Below are 26,685 nucleotides of genomic sequence, written 5' to 3'. Positions count from 1 at the left end.
TCAGCATCTGATGTCTGGTACCATAGCAACAGTGAACCACCAATGAGGAGGCAGTTAAGGACAAAACAGGCTTCGGGTCAATAGCATCATGGTTTTCTTTGATTTTATGAAATTCATTTTTCATACTAATCCAGAACCAGATTAAATTTGTTTTTATTTCCCTGGATAATTATTTATTAGCTCTGTTGTCCTTTACTTGACTTAATTAGATGATTAATTTAAATTAATAAATCCATCCCTTGCAGACTTGATTGATTCCATAAAGCAGATAGTAGATCTTGTGTCAAATCAGACAAGCCCCACTACACAGATAAGGACACTCTGAACTGAGGTTGTGCCATTTCTCTGTGATTCTCTGCTGCTGGCTCAGTGACCTTATTTCACTGCATTATAATCGAATCCATTCATCGAGCAACTGCCTAACATGGAAATCCTCAGCAGTCGTGACTGTGGATTTTAATGTGTTTTTTTTTCAGACTGCAAGCTACAAGAGAATTATCGTCACAGTGTGAGGCTGTTGGAGGGGACCACCGTGTCCACAGTGGGGATGGGATGTATGGATCGGTGAAGGGTACCGCACCTTATGGCTCAGGTTATTTTTGAAGTGCATTTTAAAAGAGGGATGATCACAAGCTCCCAGTTAACCTAGTTGGTGTCATAGACTGTACATAAAGATGGACGACAAGTCTCCTGTACATAAAGATGGACGACAAGTCTCCAGTTTCTCCCACTATGCAGAAATGAAACCAAAATATCTCGGATACACTGCAAACTCTTGGTAGTTGGAGCAAGAGTCTGCACAGTAGCTATCAGGGAATATAGACGCTTTAACAAGGTCCCATCGATACACCCACTGGGTCAATTCAAAGTCAGTCTCATCTGTCAATTATGACATTTTAACTAGCTTTAATAGGTATGAATAACTTATTAGAAATAAGCTTTTTTAAATCCCCAGGAGGGGATCAAAACACTTTGACTGTCACTGTCATGTTATCAATTTTTATATCCAGTTTATGCCAAAAATACACATTTTGTTGCTGTAGTGCCACCTATAGCTGAAATATCACCTACGTTTACAGGGTGACCTGTATCTATTTTACACACTTTAAATATTCAGCGGCATTACTTAATTTTCCCAGTTGGATCCATGTCCCATTATCAACTATAGACGGGATTTATGAATTTTATTGCAGCCAGCCAGAGAGAAAAAGCTTGTTTGGTCCATGTCCCATCCACTTACCTGGAGGAGGTGGGACTTCTGAACTATACTGCAGTCTGCCACCAAGAGGCAATGGAGACAATTTGGCTTCACTTTTAGGGAGTTGTCATATTATATCACCTATAGGTGGAATACCATCAACTCTTCAAATCTTCACAGCATTAATGGTAAATGGTAAATGGTCTGATTTTATGTAGCACTTTTCTTATCTTGATGAGCACTTTACAGTACAGTTATGCCATTCACACACATTCATACATCTTTGGGCAGCACTTTTTCCTTTTTTCTTATGAGAGGCCATTTGGGTTGAGCATCTTCCCTCAGGCCAGCCACCAATTGGCTTCCCAGTCATGTTATTTTGGCTTCACTTTTGAGGAGCTGTCATGGCCTCCATATTTATGTACAGTCTATAGTCAAAACTGTATTACAGAGGAAGCCTGAATGTCCACCTCAGTCCCAGCCTGTCTGAAGAGCAGGATCTTTGTATAAGAATGAGAGCTTTCGGGTTGGACCTATCACAAAGACTCGGATCGTCCTGGAGCGTCATCAGTTCACAGCCTGCGTCGCTGGCTCGCTTAAGCCTGAAACATGCTTCTGCGACTGCGTCTGCGTCTTTTCACGCCGCTGTGGCGCAAGACTCGTTTTCATTCATGCTTCCCCAACCGTTGCGCGTCTTACAAAGCAATTCCGCGCCAGAACACTAGGCGGAGTAATGCTTTTTGTCGAGACGACCTTAGAGACGCTTCTTTCTTCTTCGTCGATTGTTTATTTACATAGCCACTGCGGCTCCTCGTAGCCTTTTTCTGGCGGACAAATCCGCCAGTCAGTGACAGGTTATACAAGTGATCATACTATCGGATATCTTCTGCCAAGTGCTCTTCTATTTGGTCCATATTCGTTCTTCTAAATCTTCCGTGATTTCTGCCGGTATTATGGGGGCATGAAACCGGAAATGCAGCTCCAGAAGGGATGTAGAGCAGACCAATCACAGCCTTGCGGGCTGAGTGAGCTTGCGGAGCTTTGCCGTAAATTTTAGAAAAGGGGGTCGACACCCGTCAGCACGTAAGGAGGGATACATAAGCACGTAAGGGACCCGGAAGGGCTCTTGCGCTTACGGGCCCGTGAAAACGCAGAAGCATGTTTCAGGCTTCATCCGGCACGTGTCTCTGCGTCACGGCCTTTAGCTGCCTGTGCGCCGGGGCCGTGTGAGGACAAGCAGCTCGGAGCCAGACACACGTAAATAAATAAATAAAGGACGGAGCCTTTTTCTGATCCACTGTCTGAACACACAGACACAGTGGCTGATCGTTTATACCCCATGTTGTTCTCACAGGTACACAGAGAGTGATGTTAACCAACCCTGCTCCACACCAGCGACTCACCTGTGCGCCACTGACCCGGTGCGAGGTGTCACAGGCTGGTGGGCTTTATAGAAAGTGTGCGGAGCCTCCAGGACACGATGGACCCAGAGGACACGATGGACTCAGTCACCTGCACAGTGCAGGAATTACAACACGAGTTCAAAAACAACAAGCCGGAGACACGTCAAGCTCACGGTGCTGAGATTTGAGAAAACTGGAAGGAAGTGGGTGGGATTTTGAAAATAAAATACGAATGAAATGAAACTGATTTGTGATGAAATCGATGCATAACACAAATATTATTTTGTTTTGATTGATCACCATATTAAACAAAAAATGCCAACAAGAACAAAATTACAGCTTAACTTAAGTATGATTGAGGCTTACGTACAATTATAACATTGCTCAACAGCATGAATAAAATGAGATTAGACAACATAAAATAATATGTTTTAATCCCACGCCGGGGAAATTCACAGCAATAATAGAACTCCTAGAAATAGAGGAAATTATTGACTACAAAATTGATAATATAATAAACTATAAGATAGTGCATGATACACACCTTTCACTGTTGAACATATTTTTATTATTATTATTTTTAATTTGTGACTGTATTTATGTCTGTATTTATGTCATATTGGTAAACATCGTATCGATGAACGTTTTATTTTGAAAAAATCCTCCGGAAGCCCAGCGTCTCATCCTCCCTGTGCTTGACGTGTGGGAGCAGTGGGGGGAACAGATGAGGCGGTGGAAATGGAGAGGACAGGGAGGGGGAGAGAAAATGTTGAGGAGCAGACATGGCGAGGCAGCGTGACAGAGTGAGGGGATCTCAGGTCGTCTGAGGCGGATCGGTGGAGCAGGTCGAGCCGGAGCAGCGGAGCGAAGCGGCCGCAGGATCCCGCTCTTTCTTCTTTTTGTTTCCATTCGGCTTCGCTCGTTGCTCTTTCCTCGTCTGATCGGAGCGCGCACGACGGCTGTGCGGACTCGTATCTGCAGAGAGAAGTGTGGACAACAACCCGCTGTGACAGGAACAAAGGTAGATACAGAAACAACAAGTGTTTACCAACGGACACTTTGTTTGTTGACAAATGGGACGGAACAACGAGGCGCCGAAGTTCCACTGTCTCTCCGCCCGGTCCATTGTTGTGCGGCTCGTTTGGCTGCAGCGTCAAACACACTGGGACTCGTGTGTTTTTCCTTTTTTCTTTTTCCTGCAGATATGAAACAGTGTCGATGTTACCGTCGTATCGTGGCGCACGGCCGCGCATGGTTAAACAGCCGAGCTAATGTTAGCACGGTGAGATGTGAAGAGACAAAAAGTGCCACATGGGGCTGTGGTGTAACAGTGCAGAGCTGTCAGTGGCGGAGGAGCTGCCCGTACATGCCCTTGGACACTTAACCCCCTCCCTGCAAGGCAACATCAGAAGCTTTATGTTAATTGACAATATTTCACAGAATGTTCGATATCGATAATTATTACTATACATGTCAAACCAATGGTTTTATTGAAGTTGATGCACCTTAGGGAAGGTTGTGGCAAACAAAGAACAACTTCTGTTGTATTGATATAGACGAAGTTGCGATGTATGTATTGCGATATTTTAATTATTGTTATTGTTTTATCACTCAGCCCTATCATAAAATTCACTCATTATCTACTCACCACTGTGCAGTTGGAGGGGTGGGTGAATAGTTTGAGTCCACAAAACACTTTGGGAGTTTCAGGGGTAAACCGTGTTGCAGCCAAATCCAAAAGAATAGAAGTAAATGGTGAGCGATTCTTCACAGGTAAAATACCTATGCGTAGAAAACATAAAATACCTCCCTACTGCTCCTGTGGTGTCATCCAAGTGTCCGAAAGTCCTGACATTCAAATTTGACCCGAAATGGTGTAATTTTTACAATACTTTTAGTCTCAATGTTGTTGTTGTCCTCCTCACGCAGTACTTACTACAAGTTCTCACAAGACGAGATCAGCAGGTTACTCACGATACTCAAGAGAACTTGCGATAGCGGCAGAACATCACAAGAAATAAAGAAGTTGGTTGTTAAATGAATAAAAACTTTATGAACAGGTCCATATAAAGCACCTTTACATGAACCTTTTTTTTACGCTTGACTGATCAGCCAAGAATAAGGTAAGACAAATAAATATGCTGACAATTAAATGCCATTCAAGAGATTTGAAAAGCTGTAATAAGAATATTAAATAAAATAAAGATTCATTAAATAGAACAAAAATTAAATAGAAGGGGATGAAATCATAATCATATTAACAGACAGTGAGTTAATGTTTATAAACCATACCTGATCTAAAGCCAGGCTAATGAGACCACAGAAGGTTTTGGTCCTGCACTTTCTAACTACTGACTGACTCCAGGACCATGTTAGGATGTTAGATGTTCTTTGTTTGCATCATAACATTCATAATAACCTGCTAAGTTAATGAAGCACTGTGTGTATTCTGATGATCTGTCTTGTATGATTCAGTTTTGCTCACTTGGCTCCTCCTGTGTGTTCAGGTAACTCAGTATGAGTCGAGATGTATGGATTAAGAAGAAAGCCAAAGCCAGTGATGACAGTGGTTGGGCTGAAATGGTGAGTGTCGCTCAGTTCATCATCACCAACAATGGACAGAAAATGACTTTGTATGAGATAAAAGAGATTATGCAGTGAGTATAAACAGTATTTATATTGGAGCTTACTGCACCTGGATTTAAATCACCTTACTTAAATTACTCAACCTGCTTCTGTTATTTTGAATACACACACACACATCCAACCATAAACTTTATGTATAAGATTGGGCACCGTATTGAGAAATGAAGGATATGCGCATTTGGAGCCGGAGTCTGCATGACATTGATCGCGGGGTAGTGGCGAGGTCCTGTCAATAGTGCTCGACCAATCCTGAGTCTTTCTCAGCCGTCAATCATGTCTTCTCACCCCAGCAACAATCATCAATACCTTATTCAAAGGTTGGATGTGCTTAAATTCCATATGTGACAGTTGGAGCGCTGGGCCTCTGCACATGCAGGTGTGAATAATACGACTGAGATTGACCTTCTCTCACCGCTCTCCTTCTCGTGTGCAGGGCGGCTACATGGCGGCCAAGGTCTCCAAGCTGGAAGAGCAGTTTAAGCTTGACGCCCCCAGGGAGAAACAGAAGCAAGGCATATGCTCCAACATCTTCAGCGGAGTGGCCATTTACGTCAATGGCTACACAGGTAACACTTGGCTTCGTACATAACTTAACATGACTCAAGTTTGTGTGTCTTCATCTCCTCATAATTTCCTCAGTCAGTGCTTCAAAGTATGAAGGACAGAGCAGCAATGTAAATGTTTGCCATGACTGTCCCGGAAGAGTGTCTGATATCAGAATATGGAATACACAAGCGCACGTCCTTTTGAGGTGCGCCAGTTGACATGCGCAGCACACACCGGACTAATTATACAAATGGAAGACGTCAAAACTCAGGAGCCGGGACGAGCTGATCTGAGGAGTGACCGTGATGAAATTGCTGTTTTTCTTGGTTGTTGATGCATGATGACACTTTGAAATGAGAACGTGGCAAAGCCTGAAAAGAAAATGGGGTTTGAGATGCTGCGAGAAGTGTGTGGGCTTAAATTATAAGCTAATGGCTGCATTTGTGAGCTGCATTATCTTTGTCTTGCTTCTCTTTTCCTCTTACTGTTTTGGTTCTTGATATTTTGCGAGCAGACCCAAGTGCGGATGAGCTGCGGAGACTGATGATGCTGCACGGAGGCCAGTTCCACGTCTACTACTCGCGCTCCAAGATCACACACATCATCGCCAACAACTTGCCCAACAGTAAAATCCAGGAGCTCAAAGGGGAGAAGATCATCAGGCCGCAGTGGATCACGGACAGGTATTTATTATATGTATTTATTCCATGGCTTCACATATGATTATTTATATTTTACAACACAAGTGCACTGCCTGTTCTAAACCTGTTTTGAAGGGGCTATTGGGTTGGTCTGTGATTCTGGTGGAAGCTGTCTCTCTGAAATGGCAAACGTGACCTTTGAAATAAAAAAATCGAATTATCAAGTTGATCTGAGAGACAGAGAGACAAACTGCAGTCGCCAATCACGGCTGTAGATTAACTAAGTATGTAGAAGAAGACATGTTTGCCTGTTTATCAATATTGAATATCAGATGGATGCTTAAAAATCTCTGTATTTATTTAATCTTTTGTTTAAAACAGTGTGAAGGCTGGGCATCTCCTGCCGTACCTGCAGTACCAGCTGTACACCAAACACAAAGGGCCGCTCTTCCCTGGCATGCCGCTGCGCCAGATCTCAGAGATCGCAGGACCGAGCAACGGGCCGCTGCAGCCCAGCGTCCATCAGAAGCTCCACCTGCAGCAGCACAGCGTACGACACTCTGCGCCCAAACATGACCACCCGTCATCCAGCCACCAGAATGAAGCCAACCCAACACCCAGCCACAGCCAACCTCAGTCCCTCCAGCGCAGCGCTGCAGCTTTCCTCATGAGCCCCCAGCCAAGTCACTTAGCGTCCAGTCACCTCAATACAGACCCCAGTCACAGAGGCCCTTTACCCGCCCACTCAATTTTAAACCCAAGCAGCACAAAGCCCCCACAGTCTTATCTTCAGACACCTCAACGTTGTCTCAGCAACCAGAGAGCCGGCCAACAGCAACCTCAGAGCAACACCTGCCAGAGCGGCTGCAAGGAAGTGGACTTGAAAGTGTGAGTATTTTGTTCATTTTAAAGGAAATGGTTTCCCCATTAAACGTTAACATCGACTCATCAGCTCTTTGTCTTACAGAAATGGATCCTTGCAGACCTCAGCTGACTTGATAATGAGCCATTCCAAAATGAACAAAATGCAACAGTGTGGCAAAGACCTTTATCCACCGGCGGTAAAGCAAGTGCCCCTGACCAATGGACACGTTCATCATGTTAATGGTGCCTTAAAACCAGAGGACCTGTCTCCTGTTTCAGGCGACCCCTCTGTTGACGAAGAACTGCCTGACTACAGAGTCCAGAGTCCTGATATTAAACCTCAGAATCGTCCAGTGCGGTGTCAGGCCAAACCCGACCCGTATGAGTTTCCCCACAGTCCTCCGAAGCAATCCGACCAGTGGCCTGTCTGTTTGGAGGAGTCCAGCGCTCAAGCAGCCAACGAGCAGAGACATAAACCACCCCCACCCTCCTACCAGGAGGCCATCAAAGCCACCGAAAGCCACCTAATCCCAAAACAGCTTCAGCCATCCCTTCAGGTGGATTCACCCCCTGAAAAGACTCATCTATCCTCCGCATCTCAATCTCTTTCACATTCCCATGTTCGACTGAACGGAAGTCACCACAAGGCCTTTTCATCAGATCCTGCATCGTTCAATACAACTATCACTGACAAGCCGCCATCATCATCATCCTCCTCGTCGGCGGGCAAGTCTTCAGCTCAGCTGCAGACAAAGACGAATGATTTGATCTCCGAGTTCTACTCTCACTCACGTTTACACCAGATCTCCACGTGGAGGACCGGCTTCTCCGAGTATGTCAATGAACTGCACAGCAAACGAAAAGCAGCAGGGGGCGCCTCCTTTCCAGGGAAAGAGCGACTAAGGAAATGTGTGGCACTGCGCTCTTCAGACAGTCAAGGTGAGAAAGGAAGGGTCACTTATTTTCCTCTGATTTTTCTTGTTGAGGACGACTATGTTGACCTGTTGTCTCTCATCATCACATATACAGAGACCAGTACTCTTTACGTGCTCACTTCACAATCTCAAATATTTGTAATGTGTATAGTGTTAATTAATGAGGCAACCACTCATGACTCTTGATGCCTGATTTCTGTCCATCTGGATTATTTGGGATACATTTGCGACTCTAGACTCTGAATGTTTTTTTTATGATTTGGAAAAGTCCAATGATGATCTGGTATGTGTGTTTCAGGAACATCAGCAGCCACAAATGTGAAATCTTGTATCCTTCACGTGGACATGGATTGTTTCTTTGTGTCTGTGGGGATCCGACATCGACCGGACCTCAAAGGTACCTCTCTCTGATTAAAGGTTGACCTGTTTATAAATAACATAGGCTCATGCTGCAAAGAACAGTGTCACATGTAAAGTGAGCTCCCCTGGTTGATTCTGCACTGTTCTTGCAGGAAAGCCTGTCGCTGTGACCAGTAACCGTGGACAGTCCAGAGTGCCCCTTAGACCAGGGGCCAACCCTCAGCTGGAGCAGCAGTACTACCAGAGGAAACACACTCTTCCTCCAACAGGTGAGACTGTCACGCTCCACCTGTTTGTCCTGAAGAAACACCACTTGATTATCACAGCCCTGGCTCAGTGTATTTCCTGCATTTTTCCTGCACATGTTCTACTGTATTATAACCTGCTGGATAAAATGTATCTCTCTCAGAGGGAAGTGATGAGGATCTACCAAGAACTCCATCACAACAGAGTCCTGAGTCACATGTCAACGGAGTGGACCAGGACCCTGCTGTTATGTCAATGGCAGAGATTGCATCTTGTAGTTATGAGGCTAGGTAAGATTTCAACTCACAATCGCCTGCGCCTCATAGCACAGATATAGGTTTTGTACTGAGCAGGAAGATCTAAATCTGTTGATTGATTACAAATACACTGAAGGCATATTTCCATTTTATATGCTACACAGATTTCTAATGAAGAAATTACTAATAATCAACATGTAAGTCTCGGTCATGAGTTAATTTGTTTTGCTTCAATCTGTTTTCTCTCACAGACAGGCGGGCGTGAGGAACGGGATGTTTTTCGGCAAAGCGAAAAAGTTGTGCCCCTCGCTCCAGTCCGTCCCGTATGATTTTGAGGCTTATAAAGAGGTGGCTCTCAGCATGTATGAGACTCTGGCTAGGTAAGAGCAACTCCCTCATCTGTTTTTCCCTCACTTCTCTCAGCGCTACCCTCCTCACTCGTTTGTTCTTTGCAGTTACACCCATGACATTGAGGCTCTGAGCTGCGATGAGGTGTTGATAGACGGCTCCGCTCTGCTGACCGAGCTGGGCATCAACGCGGATGATCTTGCTGAAGCTATTAGAGCAGACATCAAGGAGAAGTCAGGATGCTGTGCCTCAGTGGGCATGGGTGAGTTCATCTTTATACTGGTAAAAAAAAGACCAAAACAGTGTGATTTAAAAAATTCTAAACTGAACTCTCATCTGTTCAGGCTCCAACATCCTGTTGGCTCGGCTGGCGACGCGAAAGGCCAAGCCGGACGGGCAGTACTTCTTAAAGTCTGAAGAGGTGGATGATTTTATCAGGGACCTGCCAGTAACCAGCTTACCAGGTATAACAGCACCACCTGCTGGTCATATCCATCAATCTACAACCTATTTGCTTTTGTCTGTTAAACATGTGACCACAGGGTTAATGTAGCCTTGTCTCTCCAGGTGTTGGGCCTGTTATGGGCAGGAAGTTGGCTGCTATGTCCGTGAGGTCATGTGGGGACCTCCAGCAGTTGTCTCTGTCTCAGCTGCAGAAGAAGTTTGGACCCCGGACCGGACAGACCCTGTTCCGTTTCAGCAGAGGGCTGGATGATCGGCCCGTCCGCTACGAAAAGGAAAGAAAGTCTGTCTCGGCGGAGATGAACTACAACATTCGCTTTACAAGGGTTAGACCTTCAAGTTCCCTCCTGGGCCTTCTCTTCTTCTATTTTGATCATCCTTCATTTCCTACCTGTCTCTGTAACTCTCTGGTTCTTCCCTCTCACCAGATTGATGAGGCAGAGAGTTTCCTGAATAACTTGTCCATGGAGGTTCAAAGACGTTTACAAGAAGCGGGGCTGCGGGGTCGCAGAGTTACGCTCAAGGTCATGGTTCGCAAGGTTGGAGCTCCACTGGAGTCGGCTAAATATGGTGGTCATGGCATCTGTGATAACCTGGCCAGGTAAGAGGCCGTCAAACCCTGTATGTTATAAAGGATTGATAAAATCCTCTTTTTATTGTTTATTCTATTATCCTGTTGATTTTTGATCTGTTACCTGCTGCCAGGACTGTGATGCTCCCTCAATGCACCGACAGTGGTCAGCTGATCGCCACTGCAGTCATGAAGCTGTTCCACGCCATGAAGCTGCAGGTTCAGGACCTGAGAGGAGTCGGCATCCAGGTCCAGCTCCTTGAGGGACATCACTCTGTCCCTCAGGACTCCACAGGCCAGGGGTTACGCTCCATCAAAGAGCTGTTACTCGGTCAAGGAAGTGCCAAAACCCACAACAGAGGTTCGTCTCGGGTTGTAGGTGCTGCAGAAAACGGCACGCATCAGGAAAAGACTCAGACAATAGCCTCATCATCTGGCTCCACTCCACATCCTTTGTCTCCTCCTGAGCCGGTCCCAGGGACAAGCAAAGACCAGCAGGCACGAACTCCGAAGAATCCTCGAGCACGACTCAACTTCAGTATCGAAATCCCCTCCCCTTCACAGGTAAGGGCTTGGCGCATATATCTGATTCAGTTTATTAGTGATACAGTTTCAGCAGCCTGTGTCTTTATGACTTCAAAGGTGGACCGTTCTGTGTTGGAGGCCCTGCCTGCAGACCTGAGGGAGCAAGTGGAGCAGTCGTGGAGTCATCGGGACAGGAGACCAAACAATCATCATTCACCGAGTCCACAGATGCCTGCTCCTCCTCCTCCTCAGTCAGCCTCTCTGAAGACATGTCCGACCTCACCTCCTCGTCCGTCTGCCTCCGGACCTGCACTGAACGCTCCACCCTTCGGAACCTTGGTTCTGCAGATTCCAAACCAGCCAGACACTCCAGGAATTGTACTGGAACTACCACACTTCTCACAGGTAGGATTGCAGTTGTCCAAGAGTCTGGAGCATGGCCACTGTGAGGGGGGCTGTCGTGTTTCCACATTACTGAGTGCTTTACTCACTGATGTAGCCAACCACCACTCTCTGCTTCAAGTAATCTCTTGAATCTCTGGCTGCAGGTTGATCCAGATGTTTTCGCTGCCCTTCCCAAAGAGCTTCAGGAAGAACTGAAGTCTGCCTATAACCGCATAACTGTCCAACCTCAGACAAAAATGTGTAAGTGCCCAGGGGATTTAGTTGGCCAGGATTGTCTTCTACTTCATCATAATGCATATACACCTCATTTTCGCCCTCTTTGTTTCTCTGTAGTGGAGCAGAAGAACCCACTGATGCAGCTAAAACAGTCAGGAGCAGGGGCCGGTGTCGGTCGTATGAAGCGACGCTACAAGAGAAAAAATGCAGCGAGTCCGGTTAAAAAAGGACCTTCTCCTACGAAGAGGCGTCACACAACAAACAGCCCTGCTAAAACCCTGCCACCTCTTAGCACATCACGGGGATCAAACATGGTAAAGGTGAGTCTATATATGGTTTCACACATGAAGATTAAGGTCCTGTTTTCTCTAGCTCGTAACTTAACTTTTTTCTCTTCCCAGACTGAAAATGTTCCCTCGGCATCCCCCTCAAAACCAGTCATCCCTGAGTCTCTGACAAAATTCATCCCTCGTCCTGCTCCTGCGTTGGCTGGAGCCTGTGACCTGACGGATATTAAAACCCTCCTACGGGAATGGGTCACCTCCATAACAGGTAGACGGACGAGTGCAGCTCAGAATCAGAATCAGTGCCAACACATATTGGTTGTGGTATTGCAAAACTAATCGCTACTTCTTGTTTCTTAGAACCCATGGAGGAGGACATCCTGCAGGTGGTGAAATACTGCACTGATCTGATCGAGGACAAAGATCTGGAGATGCTGGATTTGGTTATGAAATATATGAAAAGGTGAGCTAACATTCTCCATTTCTACACCTGCTTCTCGTCTTCCATTCTTTATCACTCCAAATCGCACAGAATTCAACACTGCACTTTTTTGGGCCCTTACCACACATGTCAAGAATGAAGCCAACAAGATGAGCTACCCACATTTAGAGGGACAAACAGAGCTTTGATTCTGATTCTTAATGTTGCATGTCGATCTTTTCTTTGCAGACTCATGCAGCAGTCGGTGGAGTCCGTCTGGTGTATGGCTTTTGACTTTATCCTGGACAACGTGCAGGTGGTTGTGCAACAGGCCTACGGTAGCACCCTGAAGATGGCATGAAGAACGAGGGGAATCTGATTTCACTGTGTTCACCACATCTTGTTTTGCTACTTTGACGAAGACATTTGACTAAGACATCTGCAGCACAGATTTTGACACCTCCTCAATTGTGATGCCACTGCCACGTCTGCCATGTAATGGCCTCACAAACACAAAGTATGAGACCCATGACAGTATTAAATGAACGTATGTACAGAACATTGTTTTATTGCTCTAAAAGAGACATGTTACACAATCTGAAGAACTGGTAATGTTCCTATTGAAGAAATGAAAACCCAGAACAGTGCTAATTGTAGCAGTTTTTGGAAATTCCTCCTTTTCCGATGAAAGCTCTTTCTATCCCCAACAATCAGTTCCATAGGCATGAGACATTTTTGTGGTAAGATTTCTGCTGGCAGTACTTCAATATTTCTTACACACTCAAACGAGCGAGAGCTGGTAACATTTTAAATTCCTATTTCCCATGTAAGTATTTTCCATCTGACACAGCAGTCGAATTCCCCTATTTCTCTAAAGTAATAAATTGTGTCCCTCAGAATCACTTTCAGTCCAGGTTTAAAATACTGACATTATCATCATGTTTAGCAATTTTTGACTTGTAGCACTGCTCTGACATCAACATTCTCCTGTTTTTCATTTATGTTTCTTTGGTGTTCGATGCGATCAACACCGAACTGTGAAATATCCACTACTGCTGTGTTTTAAAAAACTAAATAGACTCTGGTACAAGCAGTAGTATGTTTTTCTCTTTCTTGTTTGTTGCAAAAAGTGCCAAAACCTGTTTATTCTAAAATGTAAATAATGTTTTTCAAAGATCCTTGTTTAAAGTTTTAAAAGAAAAGATGTATGTAGAGGGCTTACCTCTTGTATTGTTTACATGTAGTGAATTCTTAGTAACTTTCTTTAAATTGTAAATTTTCTCACTCTATTCGTTTGTACGTGTTCCAACCTGGAAATCAGAAGCTGGCCAAAGCACTTCACGTGAGGTCAACTGTTGATTCTCAGTAGCACTCTGATTCCGGAGGACTAGGGTTATGGCAATCAATAAGTAGCCAATGCATCTCTTTTTTTCACTAAAGAGTAAGATGTCCCTTCGAGATAATGTAACGTTTCATATTCGCTTTGTACTTGGGAGTAAATCTTGTTTTTACAATCTGTTTTCACTGGTTTCAAAAACCTGAATATCAAAATAATGCTGGATTTGCATGGGAGCAGGAGGTGTGATCTTCTGTAACATCACATTGCTGGAGAAATGTGTGGCTACATCATTGTATTTCTTTAAATTGAACTGTTATCACTGCGATGATGGTGATCAGAGGTAATCAGCAGATGCGGTCGGCTGGCCATCTTGTGATCTCACCACGGAAGACACCATGTGTGTGGATTGCATAAGTTTGTTTAAAGCCGTTTCCCTATATGCAAACCAAATCAAGCTGTCATGTTTCTTTTTTTTTTTTACTAGTTGAAATGAATGTAATTCATAATGTGCAAGTGTCCACTCGCTCATTTTCAAGAAGTTGCTTCTCTTCACCTGTCATATCTTTCCAGAAGGGAATGGCCAGGAGTTCAACTCGGCCAGTCTTGTCTTCTCCGAACTGGATTGTGCCTGACGACCTTAAGCTGTGAACCTGTTTGTAAGTTTTTCTAAATCTTGGTAATAAACTGTAAACTCTGTAATGAAGAATTTGTCCTTGGCACTTTTTGAAGCACTCAACAAACTAAGATGTCCAAGAGCTTATTCTGTGTTTAAGTAGAAAGTGTTCAGAAGGTTTACAAAAGCACCCAGCCGGACTTGTCGGACATAAGCAACGAAAACTAGAAGGCAAGAACTGCCCATACTTAAGTTTAAGCTTCCACAAATTGAAATCACCTCCCAGGTAACACATTAGAGAAATGGTAAAAACTATGGGAATTTTGGTATGAAAAGGCTTGTCTTGTTGATTCAGTAATTTATAAAGCCAAATACAAAGGCAGTATTTAGATTGCGCTCTTTTAAAACTTTTAATATAATTTACAAGATTGTAGAGAATTTAAACAAATAGTGTTTCAAAAAAACAACTGGATGTTTAAAGTGGGTAGAATTTAGTGACAAAGTGGTAAGGTTGGATGGTGCAGCTGAAAACCCCCCACCTTATTCTCCCCTTCCAAACATTTTATATAAAATGTCTGTCAATAGATCCATTTCACCTACATCTTACACAATGGACCTTTTGTACGGAATTGTTGTGGGGGTTTGCACTTTAACCTTTACGACTTACTATTATATATGTGAATGCACAGGATGTACTCACTCTGTTCATAATTAGGATAAGATAATTATTTAAATATTGGAATCATATTGTTTAATATTGTGTGTTTCTTGGGAGATTTGATCCGATGTGGGGCCCCCCAGGTCCCTCGATACGCTCCTGAACTTACGAATTTACTTTTTATATTTTAACTTTATTTTCACATGACTAAACAACTTATATACATATGGAATCTCTCCATTATAATAAGATTCACAATTTATCATACTTTATTTTCCATGAGACCAAAGAAAACATTCCTCCAAAGTAAAACAAAATTGTCATCAATATCTTCAGTAATAACAAAAAATAGATCGTAAACTTACCAACACGTCTAACCCGGATGTAGGTAAGCCCTAATACCCACAAACCGGGCCTCTCGCGACGTCAGTTCCGGTAGGATTGTTTGCACCTCGCGTACCAACCTCCCATCCATCGTATCTGCAGGTAAATATCGTTAGAAGACAACTTGACCATGGTTAACATTTGTATCCACCATGACGCCACAGATTTTCACCGACTCACTGGCTCACACACCGAGTGAGAGGAGTTTCCCATCGCGCCTGTGGCCACTTCTAGACTTGCGGCGATGACAGTGGCTAACTAGCGTAGCATGCTAATAGAAGAATACGCATCGTGTTATGTTCATGCTGTTTTCTACTTGCCAGTCTTTGTACCCGGCAACGCATATCAGACGTGTGTTTACGAGCTACACGGGAAGTCAAGTGAGAATGATTCAGTAAAGAAACAGCTGTAACAAGTACCCGGGGAAACGCAGCGAACAACCGGGGCAGAAACGAGGCGTGTCCCGTTACCGGGGTTTTGTCTCCACCTGACAGACGCTGCTCGGGCTTCATCTTTCAGGGTTTCTCTCTGCTGAGGGTCGCGTCATCCCCCGATCATTTGACTGTACAGCATAGGCGTCGTGACATGTGGGATTCGCTGTGTGTGTGTGTGTGTGTGAGTGCTGCACAAAGAGGCTACTTGCCATTGTTGTCAAGTAGCCTCTTGACAACAATGACGAGTAGCTGCATAATTCACAGAGGCTACACTTGTAAACAGTGCAATATTCATTCTGTCGGAGCAGAGCAATGGTTCCTGTGCAATTCATTCACTGTACATTTCCCCCACACTGCGAATATTCTGTATACTAGTCTTTATTCAATTCATATTTGTATATTTCCTTGCACTTAAATATTGCACGTTACTTATTTCTTACTGATTACTATGTATCACTGTCTCTGCTGTAATATTGCAAATTTCCCAATTGTGGGACTAATAAAAGATTATCTTATCGCAAGTAAAGTGCCTCATCTAGAATTGCCAGTTGGTGGAGAAAATTCTTTAGCAGTGGCTAGTAAATCCACTCAAAATGATATTTCAACAAGGAACTATATACTATATGATAGTAGCAATGTCAACAACAACAATGAAACAGACTTTGAAGTGTTATAATGACTTTTGATGCTTTTATTTTGTATATCAGGGAAAAGCTTACTGTGGAGCTGGAAAATAGATTTTAAACAATGAGAATAACCTCGGTGAGAGTCACAAAATATGACAGAATGCTTAATAACCTTTCTATGTTTGGCTGAAACAATAAATCAATTATCAATATGCAGTGATGCAACAGAGTTCAAAGGCTGCCTTCGTTGTCATACTGTTTAGGGGCAGTTGTCGGTAATAGGGTAGAACCACAGTCACAGAGAGGCTAATATCTGCTCTTTATTCACGCAGGTTCAGTGAAGGATTTACACTGAGCAGGCAGCCATGGCCAACCAACAGATGGATATCTTATCAGCGGTGTTGGAGCAGTCGGCCAAACTGATGGAGGAGCAGGTGGACGCACAGTTACACAAACTGAGTGAAATGGATGAAGATGAATTGGACAAACTGAAGGAACGGCGATTGGAGGCACTCAAAAAAGCCCAGAAACAGAAGCAGGTATGTGGATGTTGTCACTTAACTCTGATACTGTGAATTGAATCATTGTTATCTGTGAGAGTTGTTGGATAATCTTGTATCAGAAAAGATTAGAGCTCAATTCTCATTATTATTTGAACTGCTATTTGAGATCTCTTGATCTGTTACTCACCTTAGTTCTCTGTTTTTAAGGAGTGGTTGTCTAAAGGCCATGGGGAGTACAGAGAAATCTCAAGTGAGAAGGACTTTTTCGGCGAGGTGAAGGAAAGCAAGAATGCCGTCTGCCACTTCTACAAAAGTTCCACCTTCAGGTAAGTTATTAAACAGTAGTAATATTATCAGTAAAGATACATAGCAAAAGATACACTGATACATTTAAGATGAGGACAAAAACATGAGCAAATACTCTGATAATCAATTCATTCTGTAATTTATCAAGTAAACCTGAAAGGAGTATTTACATCTGAATAGTCATTGCTTTTTTGCTTCATCGCTGCTATTAGACATACAGGAAGTCCATGAATGTTTCTGGAGGGGCTGTTTGTGAGAACACAAATGTCTCTCAGATGTTCACTAACTTTCTGGTGTTTTCTTCTTTACGATTTATGTTAACATAATGACATGTTAGATCTTCTCGTACAACTTTAGCTTTGGTTTTGAATGTCAGTAGCGGCAGTATGTTGTTGTCATGAAGCTGCTGAACTTGTCTGTGGTTTCTCTCCGTCACATTTAGATGCAAGATCTTCGACAAACATCTGGCCATCCTGGCAAAGAAGCACGTTGAGACCAAATTTATCAAACTGAATGTGGAAAAGGCCCCATTTCTGACGGAGAGGCTGCGCATCAAGGTCATTCCCACTCTGGCTTTGGTGATAGATGGAAAAACAAAGGACTACGTGGTTGGATTCACTGACCTGGGAAACACAGATGAGTTTTCCACAGAGATGCTTGAGTGGAGGCTTGGCTGCTCAGGTGTTATTAACTACAGGTGAGACACAGACTCCCTCCTTTGTCTATTGAGGCCCTCATAGCTTATTGTGTGACTCTGCTCTAATGTTTCTTTCTCCCCTCCCAGTGGTAACCTGATGGATGCCCCCACAGCAGGGAAGAAATCGGGCTCAAAGATAACGAAAGTGGAGAAGAAAACCATCAGAGGCCGAAGCAACGACTCTGATTCTGATTCTGGAGACGACTGAAATACGCTGATGCTCATCTGGTTTCCTCTCGGGGCTACATCTTAAAAAAGAATAGCGAGCAAACAACCTGCTTTCAATACCAACCATTTAAACTTGGATCCCTCCTTGAGCTTGTGTGGTTTAATGCCTAAAATGTGCTGAATTTGACCTGCTTTTTGTCATGATAAACTTAATGTATACAGCCATTTTCTTCACAATGTTACACCGTGCTTTGCAAGGATGAAATAACACAAGACAAGTGAAACATTTGGACTCCAATGAACATGCATTTCATGAAAAACCGCACACATTAAACTATAGATGTTTCACTGAGCCACGGCTCCAGTCTTCTATCACATGTCTCTGACTGTGTTGCTGTTGATTTTGTCTTTACTTTTAGAATTCAGAAAGTTTTCTCTTGAATTACAGATGTGCTCTTTTAGTTTTTCTCCTGTTATTTCATATGTTTTCTTGCGACTGTTTCTCATGTTAGAACAGAAACCATTAATGAGTTAGTCATGTGAGTTCCAAGATTATCTTCCAGTAGCAGATTACATTTTCACACCTGACACTTCCTTGTAGCAAGAGTCTCAAGCAATCCAGAGTTAATAAAGTGTAAAAGGAATTCTCTGCGCCTGTGAGTTTGTATTGGGCCTTGGCCGTGTTAGGTACTGCGATAAATATTTGACCTGGTGAGACTTGTGAAATAAAGAGATACGAGAGTAATAGTCCTTTTTAGAGGATTTTATTACTTGCAAGGAAGATCAGACAGTCCTACAGTGCGCGATGAGCATTCTGCAGAGGGAATGACAAAAGAACAGTTGAAGACGTATGCTTTCTATGCAGATACAGTGAAAAAATTTGTGCGTGTGAAGAGCTGAACCGTGGTTGGGAGTTTGTGTGAGAACTAATGTATGTGTTGAGATCTATATGTGTCTGAATATTAGATCCCAGGAGATAAGAGACATGCTGAAGGCCTCTTGGTGGTGGGAGACAGATTCGTGGCTCTAATGTTTCTTAACATTTTCACAAGCAGAAATAGTATGCATAAGCAGAGATAATATATAGTGTGGTATATTGGTAAGATTTGTTATTCCTCCCTTTGATCATAAAATGATAGCACACCTACACTTTGACAAGTGCATGTTTTATTATTTATTTCAGATAATTGAATCTCTACTGATGCATGTTGAAATGATTTAATTCTTTGCTTTGGGTTTTTCAGCCATATTAGGATTAAGGTGTAAACAGAGACAGTTTCTCTGAGAAGGAAATTCTCTTCTTTGAATATTAATGGTTTATCTACATTCTACTCATGGACCTGTAGTTTATCTACTTGACGGTTAGTTATGTAAGAGGTAGTAGGTATTTTAACAGCTCATGTATTTGGAATACACAAGTATCCACCATCACTACAAATGTGTACCCATCATCCATATTGTGTTGTGTATGAATTTGAAGGAAGTTTTATCCTGTTAGTACAAAACTGAATATCAAAAGCAGCATAGGATGACACGGATACACACACAAACACGATAATTTGTCCTTCATCTTATAAAGCTTAGTTCTTTACAGAAATCAGCAGGCGGTATGGCCCAGTTGTGAGAGTGATTGTTCTCCAACAAAAAGGTTGTGGGTTTGAATCCCGCTCTTTTTCGTCCTCTTGCCGGCAATATACTGAAGTCTTAAAATAGGCAGGGATTCACCTATTAATTGCAAAAATTTGTTACACTATTTAAATTAATTAAATACTAAAATAGAAAATTTTATTAAATAAAAAAAACTGGGCTTGCAATTCCTGTACAATGGGCATCTGTGCAAGATGTGCGCAGTAGGCTTCTGCGCAGGATTTTTTTTATTAAATTTAATTAAAAAAAATTATATTTAATTTTAAATGGTTATGGTTCATTTTTGTTTGAAATTAACATGGTATAAGATATTGTGCAAACATGACAGCCTGATCCAGCTCCTGTGTCCGCTGGTGTCCTGATTCCACGCATGGCACTGTAGTGGCGTGGGGCTGGCTCATCCCTGTGGCCCAGGGAACGCATTTCTCCGCGCTGGTTCAGGGATAAATGATGCTGGTCTTCACAGGAGACTGACCTACGCAAGCCTGTAGGCTCAAAGATAACGAAAGTGGAGAAAAAAAACATCAGAGGCTGAAGTAACGACTCTGATTCTGGAGACGACTGAAATACGCTGATGCTCGTCACAAATGCTTGTGTGAAATCAGAGGAGTGTCCTTAACGTGGGTTGAGGTTTGCTTCTCATACACCTTGAAAAGCTACGCAAGCCTTGATACAAATATAAAGAGCTCAAGTGGTGTGAATGATACCAATGGCCTTGCACATTCAGACCTGTTTGGATTGTAGTTAATTAAACTGTGAGAACACTAATGACAATGACATAGATATATATATATAAGTTGTCCTGTCTCATCAGGTAGAGCAGGGCAGCAGGTGATCTGTCAAAAACAGCCTTGAGATGTCAGCTTCAGGCGGGTCTTGAATCCTGATCTCTGGTTTTTAGCACCTACTGTATATTCAGTGTACAGTGGCAGGACACTGTGCTAAACTGCAATGCTCAAGTAAAATGGAGGAGCTTCTCAAATCGAGAAAAATAGACACTAGTCAGAAGTGTCTCTACTTCCACCAAAGTCAAACAGTCACCTCAAATCCAAGCTGCACCTAATTTCCCACACCTTCTTGGCGGAGGTGAAAAAATCTTAGTGTTTTGAAGTTAAACACGGTCATTAATGTTTCGTTTTTTAGTAAACATGATGCAATGGAGCTGCCTGTGGGAACACATGATCAATGTTGCTCCACATTAAAATATACAACAATTGAGACGAGTCATACACGCATGATTGAACAGTGGCATTAGAATGTTCCAGTGGTACTATGGGCCTAACAGACTTATTTATTTTCTGGAAAGTCATGTTGTGGGAACAGTCTCCACACATCAGCTGTGATTACCCAGGGTGCACCCCGCTTCCTATCCAATGTTAGCTGGGAGCAGCTGCAGCCTCTCGCACTCCTCTGGAGGATTAGAAACTACAGCGAATACATGGATTGTGTGATATTGTATCTTGTTATATGAAATATGTGCGAACACCTGTACAAGTAAAAAAGCTTTAACTGGTATCTGAAAAAGTTAATAGAACCATTGTGGAGAAGGTGACACAGAAAAACACCAAAATCAAAAAGATACATGTATTTTCTTTTTAAAGGTTTTTTAATTTTAGCTTGTATAAAGTGGGTTTTATATAGAAAATGAGCAACCCCCTGTTTCTAAACTGTCATGGAAATGTGTGATTAATATGGAGCTATTTAAACTGACATAGACTGATGAATAGACTAAACAAACCAATAACTTTACGGAGTAAAACAGGAACCTGTTCAAACCTGCAACACAGACAGATTTTACACAGCAAAATTAATCAGTCTACTTTATAATCCTGTTGTTCCTGCTTCATTATGCAGACCCATAGTCAGCTACTTTCCAGAAGTGGAATCTGAACTGGTACACATGGAGAAACTTCTTTACATGATATTTATGTACAACTGACTTATTCACTTAGTGAGAGTAAGGCTAGGATTCAATGGCCTTGGGTTCTACAGGTTGGAGGAGGCGACGGACAATCAGCTCTCCCTTGCTGTTAATGAAAGTCTCGGCCATGTCCTGCTCAGCAGGGAGTCCATAGGGCGTCCTCAGAGGCTGGACTCTGAATGAACCAGGAAACAAATGACAGAAAGGAAGGAAATTATTCAAACAGTCGCAATTCATGTGTTCCTTCAACGACCATCAAGTACCTCAAATGGATAAATAAATCCTCATGTGAAACTCAAGTTATCTGAACTTTTTCTACTGCAATCCTTGATGATGTTCAGAGACTAAAAACACACATTTGCTCACTAGAACATTTATCATAACATTTTACTCAGGGGCAGAAAAAACTCAGGGAAATGTCCAGAGTTAGGTGCATGTCTGAAAACAGCTGTAAAATTCCTAATTCAAAACAAGTGTTTCACTCCCTTTTGGCACAGTAACCTTACCTCACCAGGTGCTTTACAAATTTCAGTCGGTTGTTAACTGCAGGAGTATTTTTGTGTATCACAGGGACGTGTGCCTAAACACAAAGCAAAGAGAGAACAAGGTGTGAACAAGTAAATAAATCAAAGCATTACATTTTCAATAGAAATATATACATAAAAAATACTTGGTGCCTCTATAGTGGATCAGTTTTCTAATCTCAAATTACTACCTGTCTTGAGCACGGCTGGTTTTGTTTTCAACTCATGAGTTTGTGCATCTGTCATTATGTGGCGCTAGAGACGTCTGCTATAGCAGGAATTTGATTAAATTGTAAAAACTACACAGTGCGCATATAAACGCTGCTGGTGGTGTCATCACAGGATGGGCTTTAGTTGTCACTAAACATTAAAGCAGAGGAGGCAAACTGAAATGGGATAAAAGTCTAACTTACCTTTTCAAGCCCCAGATCTCTCACCATCTCTTTCTCCCAGTACGGTCTCCGCATCACACTTTTGATTCGAGTCACTATGTGCAGTTTATGAGGTTGCTCTGGATCTCCTCCATATTTCTCATGTTCTTTTGACCTCTCTGCAAAGAGCTGCAAAGAAACACAGAGAAGCTGAATACTGACGACATAGAATAATAACAGAATAAGTCATTTCAATGTTTAGAAGTGAAGAACAAAGCAGTCACCATGGTTCTCATAAATGCTTCGTTACTCTGTGCTACGCTGCAGTGTGTGTTCATGTGAAGGTGTGTCATATGAACTAAACAAAAGGATTTTGACTAAATTTTGAGTATTTGGGAGTGAATCTCCAGATGTTCATCTTTTGGAGCTAATTGGTCGGGGTTGGGGTGAGAGATAACACCCCTGTAGTCGAGGACTGTATGATTGTTTTGTGAACGCATACAGCTAAATTGGTAACTACAGAGTTGACACTGAATCCTGCCTTGCATCCGAAGACAGTAAAATCTTTACGGATGGCCACCAACCACAGAAGCGGGTAGAATTTCCCTCAGGGCGGCTAATGGTCAATCTGACAGTGACAGACAGTCGATGATTTTGTGTGTGTCTTTCTCAAAGAGAGTGGAGGGAAAGCTGAGTGGGGGTGGCAGAATAAGCAGGTTATCGAGCCCCATTTTTTGTGGTTTAGATATATAATGTCACCCTGGTTATTACCTCTTTTGGGATCCTTGATTTGTAAAACTTGCTGCGTGTAGACACAAACCACGGGCGGGGTGAAAGTGCAGCTTTTGTCAGAATCTGTCAACACACACAAACAGTGACAGGTCAAAAACACACAGTTAAACACAGAGGCTGGAGGAAGCTTTGCTCACCAATTTAAAGAACACAAATACAATAACTTGTTCATTTGGACCATTTAACAATATGATAAAAACTGCAAAAACTGCATGACAGTATCGCTGGGTTCATTTAAAAATCAAAATCAGTACATAAGACTAAGTTTGATTAATTCTGCAGAGAATAGACATACCACAGGAAGAGTTGGTTCTTATCTTTTGATTCCATTTTCACCATTAGATCCCTTTCACCTAAATCTAACACAGTGGACCTTTAATGGTTTCTGTGAATAATACTGCAATGAGACGATCCTGATGTGTGAGGTATCTCTGTGCTGGTTTATAAAACCCAGCGAAAACGTGATTTGATTGGGCCAGTATGTGGCTGTGGTAGCAGTGAGGTTCTCACCTGTGTTGACAAGGAGCTCAAACCACGACAAACACCTGCCATGTTTTCTTCAGGACGGTTACTTCTTCTCCAGCTGCATCAAGGTTATAGTCCCCCCGACGCCACAAACACAAAAACACCCAACTAAACTCACACTAAATGAACGAACACACAGCTGTGACTATATTCACCTCCCATACATGAAATATTCTCTAAGTTTTTATCCAAGAGCTGGAAAATAGCGGTGATTCAGTTTGATCACGTTGGATTTATCCTCCATGACCGGCACAACCGGAAGTGTCAAAGAACTACTGTGTAAATCCGCCGACGTTACAAATGTTACTTGAACAAGGTTCCCAGCCCACTTTATTGGATATTTTAAACCGAGAAACAATAAGCTATTAAAATGTTTTTGAGAAAAATATATTTCACTTCTTATTGAATTTATTTGTATCTAAAACTTTGACTGTTGAATCAGGTTATTTTATTTTATTTTTAATATTTGCTATCCACTTAATCCAAAGGTGTGAATCATTTTTGACAACATTGTTGACAACAACCCATGTTTTCTAAATCTCCTGTAAACACTATGAATCGATTTATATGAAAGGTGAAATATAAATAAAGTTTGATTGACTGATATTGCTCATACAACTTTGCAGTGTTATGTTTCACCCGGACTTATTTTGGCGGTGCTCTCTCTCAGCCATCAGGAAGCAGTCGCGCTTCTTCCAGCGAATTTCTCAACAACTTTTAATCATGACGACATTGTCCGTTTTATAAAATCGAGTCGAAGAACAACAGGCGACTCAACCATGACACAGAATCACGTGACAGGGATGGAGAACGCCGCCGTGTCCGTCCTGAAACGGGCGGTGGAGCTGGACCACAGCGGCCGCCTCCCGGAGTCTCTGGTCTGCTACCAGGAGGGAATCCAGCTGCTGATCGACGTGTTGAAAGGTCTCTGTCTGTTGACTGGATCCCACAGGTACATTAGTGAGAACCCGGAGACCGGGGCCATCACTGTTTCTTCTTGTTTCCTCTGTCAGCAGCTGTGAAGGATGATTCCAAGAGAGGACACTACAGAGAGAAGACACAAGGCTACATGGCCCGAGCCGAGCAGATCAAAGCTCTGGTCAGCCAGATGAAAGAAGGTAGATGTCATCCGCTCATCTATTCGTCTACTCATCCATCCATGTATTCATGAACTCATCTATCCGTCTATTCGTCCATTCATCTATCTGCTTGTCCATCCACTCATCCATCCATCAATCAACCCATTCATCTATTCATTCATCCATCTATACATACATACAAACCTACATTCAAACATTCACTTATACATACACACATATATAAATATACACGCCTCTAACTTTGATTTTGTTTCCCTCTGCCCTGTCAGACGGGAAGTACCATGAGCAGAATAAAATACCGGAGGATGCTACAGGTCATAGCTACGAGGTTCTGTTCAAGCCGTACATCAGCAGTTCACTGACGGAGGTCTGGGTGGAGGACCCATACATAAGACACACCCACCAGGTACGTAAGTAGTTATGACTCATTAATATGAGTAAACCAGATTTAAGAAAAGTATCAATCATACCAGCTAATTCATAACCTGAAGCCAAATCTTCTATCTTCTCATAATTTTTTTCAAAGTGAGAAAGTTCTGTTAAAGACAATCAGCTGCAAACAGTCATGATATTCAAGCTGTGTCCAGACATGAACTTACCCTTGTACTGTATCTCATATCCAAAATGCCTTTCATCCCCTCTCGTCACCACAGCTCTACAACTTTGTTCGGTTCTGCGAGATGCTGCTCAAAGCGCCATGCAAGGTGAAGAGCATCCATCTCCTCACCTCACAGGATGAAGTAGGTTATTTATATATATATACTAGCCCACAGCATCCTTTGCACTCTCTGCTGGTCGTAATATGATGTTTGTGGTCTTCGCTTGCTCCTGCAGCAGGACAGCAGCCAACAGACAAGAGCTTTGGCTGAGCTCAAAGAGAGTCTCAGCCCTCACGGGATGGATCTGGATGTGCAGTACTCCTCCACCATCCACGACAGGGAGATCAGGTACAGCTGTCACACATCAGCCTTCCTATTTTGCCTCACTGTGAAGGTATTTTTTGGACCGGAATCTAGATATAATTTAGTTTTTAACAGGTTTGACAATGGTTGGATCATAAAGATAGGAAGAGGATTGGATTACTTCAAGAGACCTCAGGTGAGTTTCCACACTTCCTAGTATCAATCCTTTAATTGTCATGGAATATTGACATCTGGTGGTAAACTATGTTCTTGCATTACGTCCCACAGGGCCGCTTCTCTGTTGGATATTGTGACTATGACCTCAGACAGTGCCATGAGACCACTGTCGACATTTTTCACACCCAGCACACTAAAAAACTATGATATTCCTCAAGCTGGACTTTCTGTTATTCTATCTCAAGGGGCTTCATCCATTTTCCTGCCTTTAATTCACACACATACTCATCTGCTCTACTGCTGGATTATTGCCTTCATGTAAACTATAGTGATCAGCATCATCTTACATTACGCATCTCGGTCCTGATACATTTTAACTATCGACCAGCTATGTGATGGAGTATTTTATATATCTTCTCTGCATTCGTCTTCATCACTTTTGAGGCGTCTATTTGAGGGTGTCATACCGCCACCTGGTGGAAATGTTTCTAAATAGTTAGTTTTTTTTTAATTAAAAGTGCTTGTATAACATTGTGTCTCTGTGTTTTTCAAAATCGTTGAGCTTTTCCTGAGACTTACATATTCAGTTATTTTAAAGTATATGTGACGATAAAATAAGTCCTGCAGAAGTAGTAACTTAGCTAGTATAATCTCAGGTTTCTACTACTAA

The 26,685-nt window shown here is 42.7% G+C and overlaps 4 protein-coding genes and 1 long non-coding RNA gene across 7 annotated transcripts; 4 read left to right on the top strand and 1 right to left on the bottom strand.

Annotated features, from left to right (window-relative positions):
* The first annotated feature begins 1,797 nt into the window (after positions 1-1,797).
* LOC133967492 (uncharacterized) lies at positions 1,798-2,844 on the top strand. The gene is made up of 2 exons (XR_009924041.1): positions 1,798-2,455; positions 2,553-2,844. It is a non-coding gene; the product is annotated as an uncharacterized LOC133967492 (long non-coding RNA).
* Positions 2,845-3,490: 646 nt separating this feature from the next.
* Positions 3,491-14,366, top strand: rev1 (REV1 DNA directed polymerase). Of its 2 annotated transcripts, none has more exons than XM_062402705.1 (21): positions 3,491-3,622; positions 5,109-5,184; positions 5,681-5,813; positions 6,308-6,476; positions 6,816-7,322; positions 7,402-8,237; positions 8,532-8,630; positions 8,746-8,862; positions 9,003-9,129; positions 9,348-9,476; positions 9,552-9,706; positions 9,789-9,908; positions 10,012-10,232; positions 10,335-10,507; positions 10,612-11,041; positions 11,120-11,407; positions 11,551-11,647; positions 11,741-11,937; positions 12,025-12,175; positions 12,268-12,370; positions 12,578-14,366. In XM_062402705.1, the coding sequence occupies exons 2-21, from the start codon at positions 5,119-5,121 to the stop codon at positions 12,687-12,689; spliced, it is 4,230 nt and encodes a 1,409-aa protein (XP_062258689.1). In that variant the 5' UTR covers positions 3,491-3,622; positions 5,109-5,118; the 3' UTR covers positions 12,690-14,366. The 2 variants fall into 2 exon arrangements, with proteins under 2 accessions (XP_062258689.1, XP_062258688.1); XM_062402704.1 differs by having other exon boundaries at positions 11,741-11,943.
* Positions 14,367-15,317: 951 nt separating this feature from the next.
* Positions 15,318-18,700, top strand: txndc9 (thioredoxin domain containing 9). Its single transcript, XM_062402977.1, has 5 exons — positions 15,318-15,424; positions 16,715-16,921; positions 17,093-17,211; positions 17,634-17,888; positions 17,976-18,700. Exons 2-5 carry the CDS (start codon positions 16,748-16,750, stop codon positions 18,094-18,096), a joined length of 669 nt encoding a protein of 222 aa, XP_062258961.1. The 5' UTR covers positions 15,318-15,424; positions 16,715-16,747; the 3' UTR covers positions 18,097-18,700.
* Positions 18,701-20,966: 2,266 nt separating this feature from the next.
* mrpl30 (mitochondrial ribosomal protein L30) lies at positions 20,967-24,120 on the bottom strand. Its single transcript, XM_062401960.1, has 5 exons — positions 23,822-24,120; positions 23,291-23,374; positions 22,562-22,708; positions 22,131-22,204; positions 20,967-21,799 (listed from the first exon to the last, which is right to left on the bottom strand). The coding sequence occupies exons 1-5, from the start codon at positions 23,861-23,863 to the stop codon at positions 21,667-21,669; spliced, it is 480 nt and encodes a 159-aa protein (XP_062257944.1). The 5' UTR covers positions 23,864-24,120; the 3' UTR covers positions 20,967-21,666.
* Positions 24,121-24,495: 375 nt separating this feature from the next.
* On the top strand, positions 24,496-26,551 carry mitd1 (MIT, microtubule interacting and transport, domain containing 1). 2 transcript variants are annotated; one of them, XM_062401958.1, is made up of 7 exons: positions 24,496-24,760; positions 24,853-24,954; positions 25,206-25,342; positions 25,590-25,676; positions 25,771-25,883; positions 25,974-26,034; positions 26,127-26,551. In XM_062401958.1, exons 1-7 carry the CDS (start codon positions 24,616-24,618, stop codon positions 26,220-26,222), a joined length of 741 nt encoding a protein of 246 aa, XP_062257942.1. In that variant the 5' UTR covers positions 24,496-24,615; the 3' UTR covers positions 26,223-26,551. The 2 variants fall into 2 exon arrangements, with proteins under 2 accessions (XP_062257942.1, XP_062257941.1); XM_062401957.1 differs by having other exon boundaries at positions 24,850-24,954.
* Positions 26,552-26,685: the final 134 nt, after the last annotated feature.

The sequence above is a fragment of the Platichthys flesus genome, chromosome 13, assembly GCF_949316205.1.
Source record: "Platichthys flesus chromosome 13, fPlaFle2.1, whole genome shotgun sequence".
Classification (NCBI taxonomy): Eukaryota; Metazoa; Chordata; class Actinopteri; order Pleuronectiformes; family Pleuronectidae; genus Platichthys; species Platichthys flesus.
Note: the sequence above shows the minus strand (reverse complement) of the source record. Positions and strands in the feature narration are given on the sequence as shown.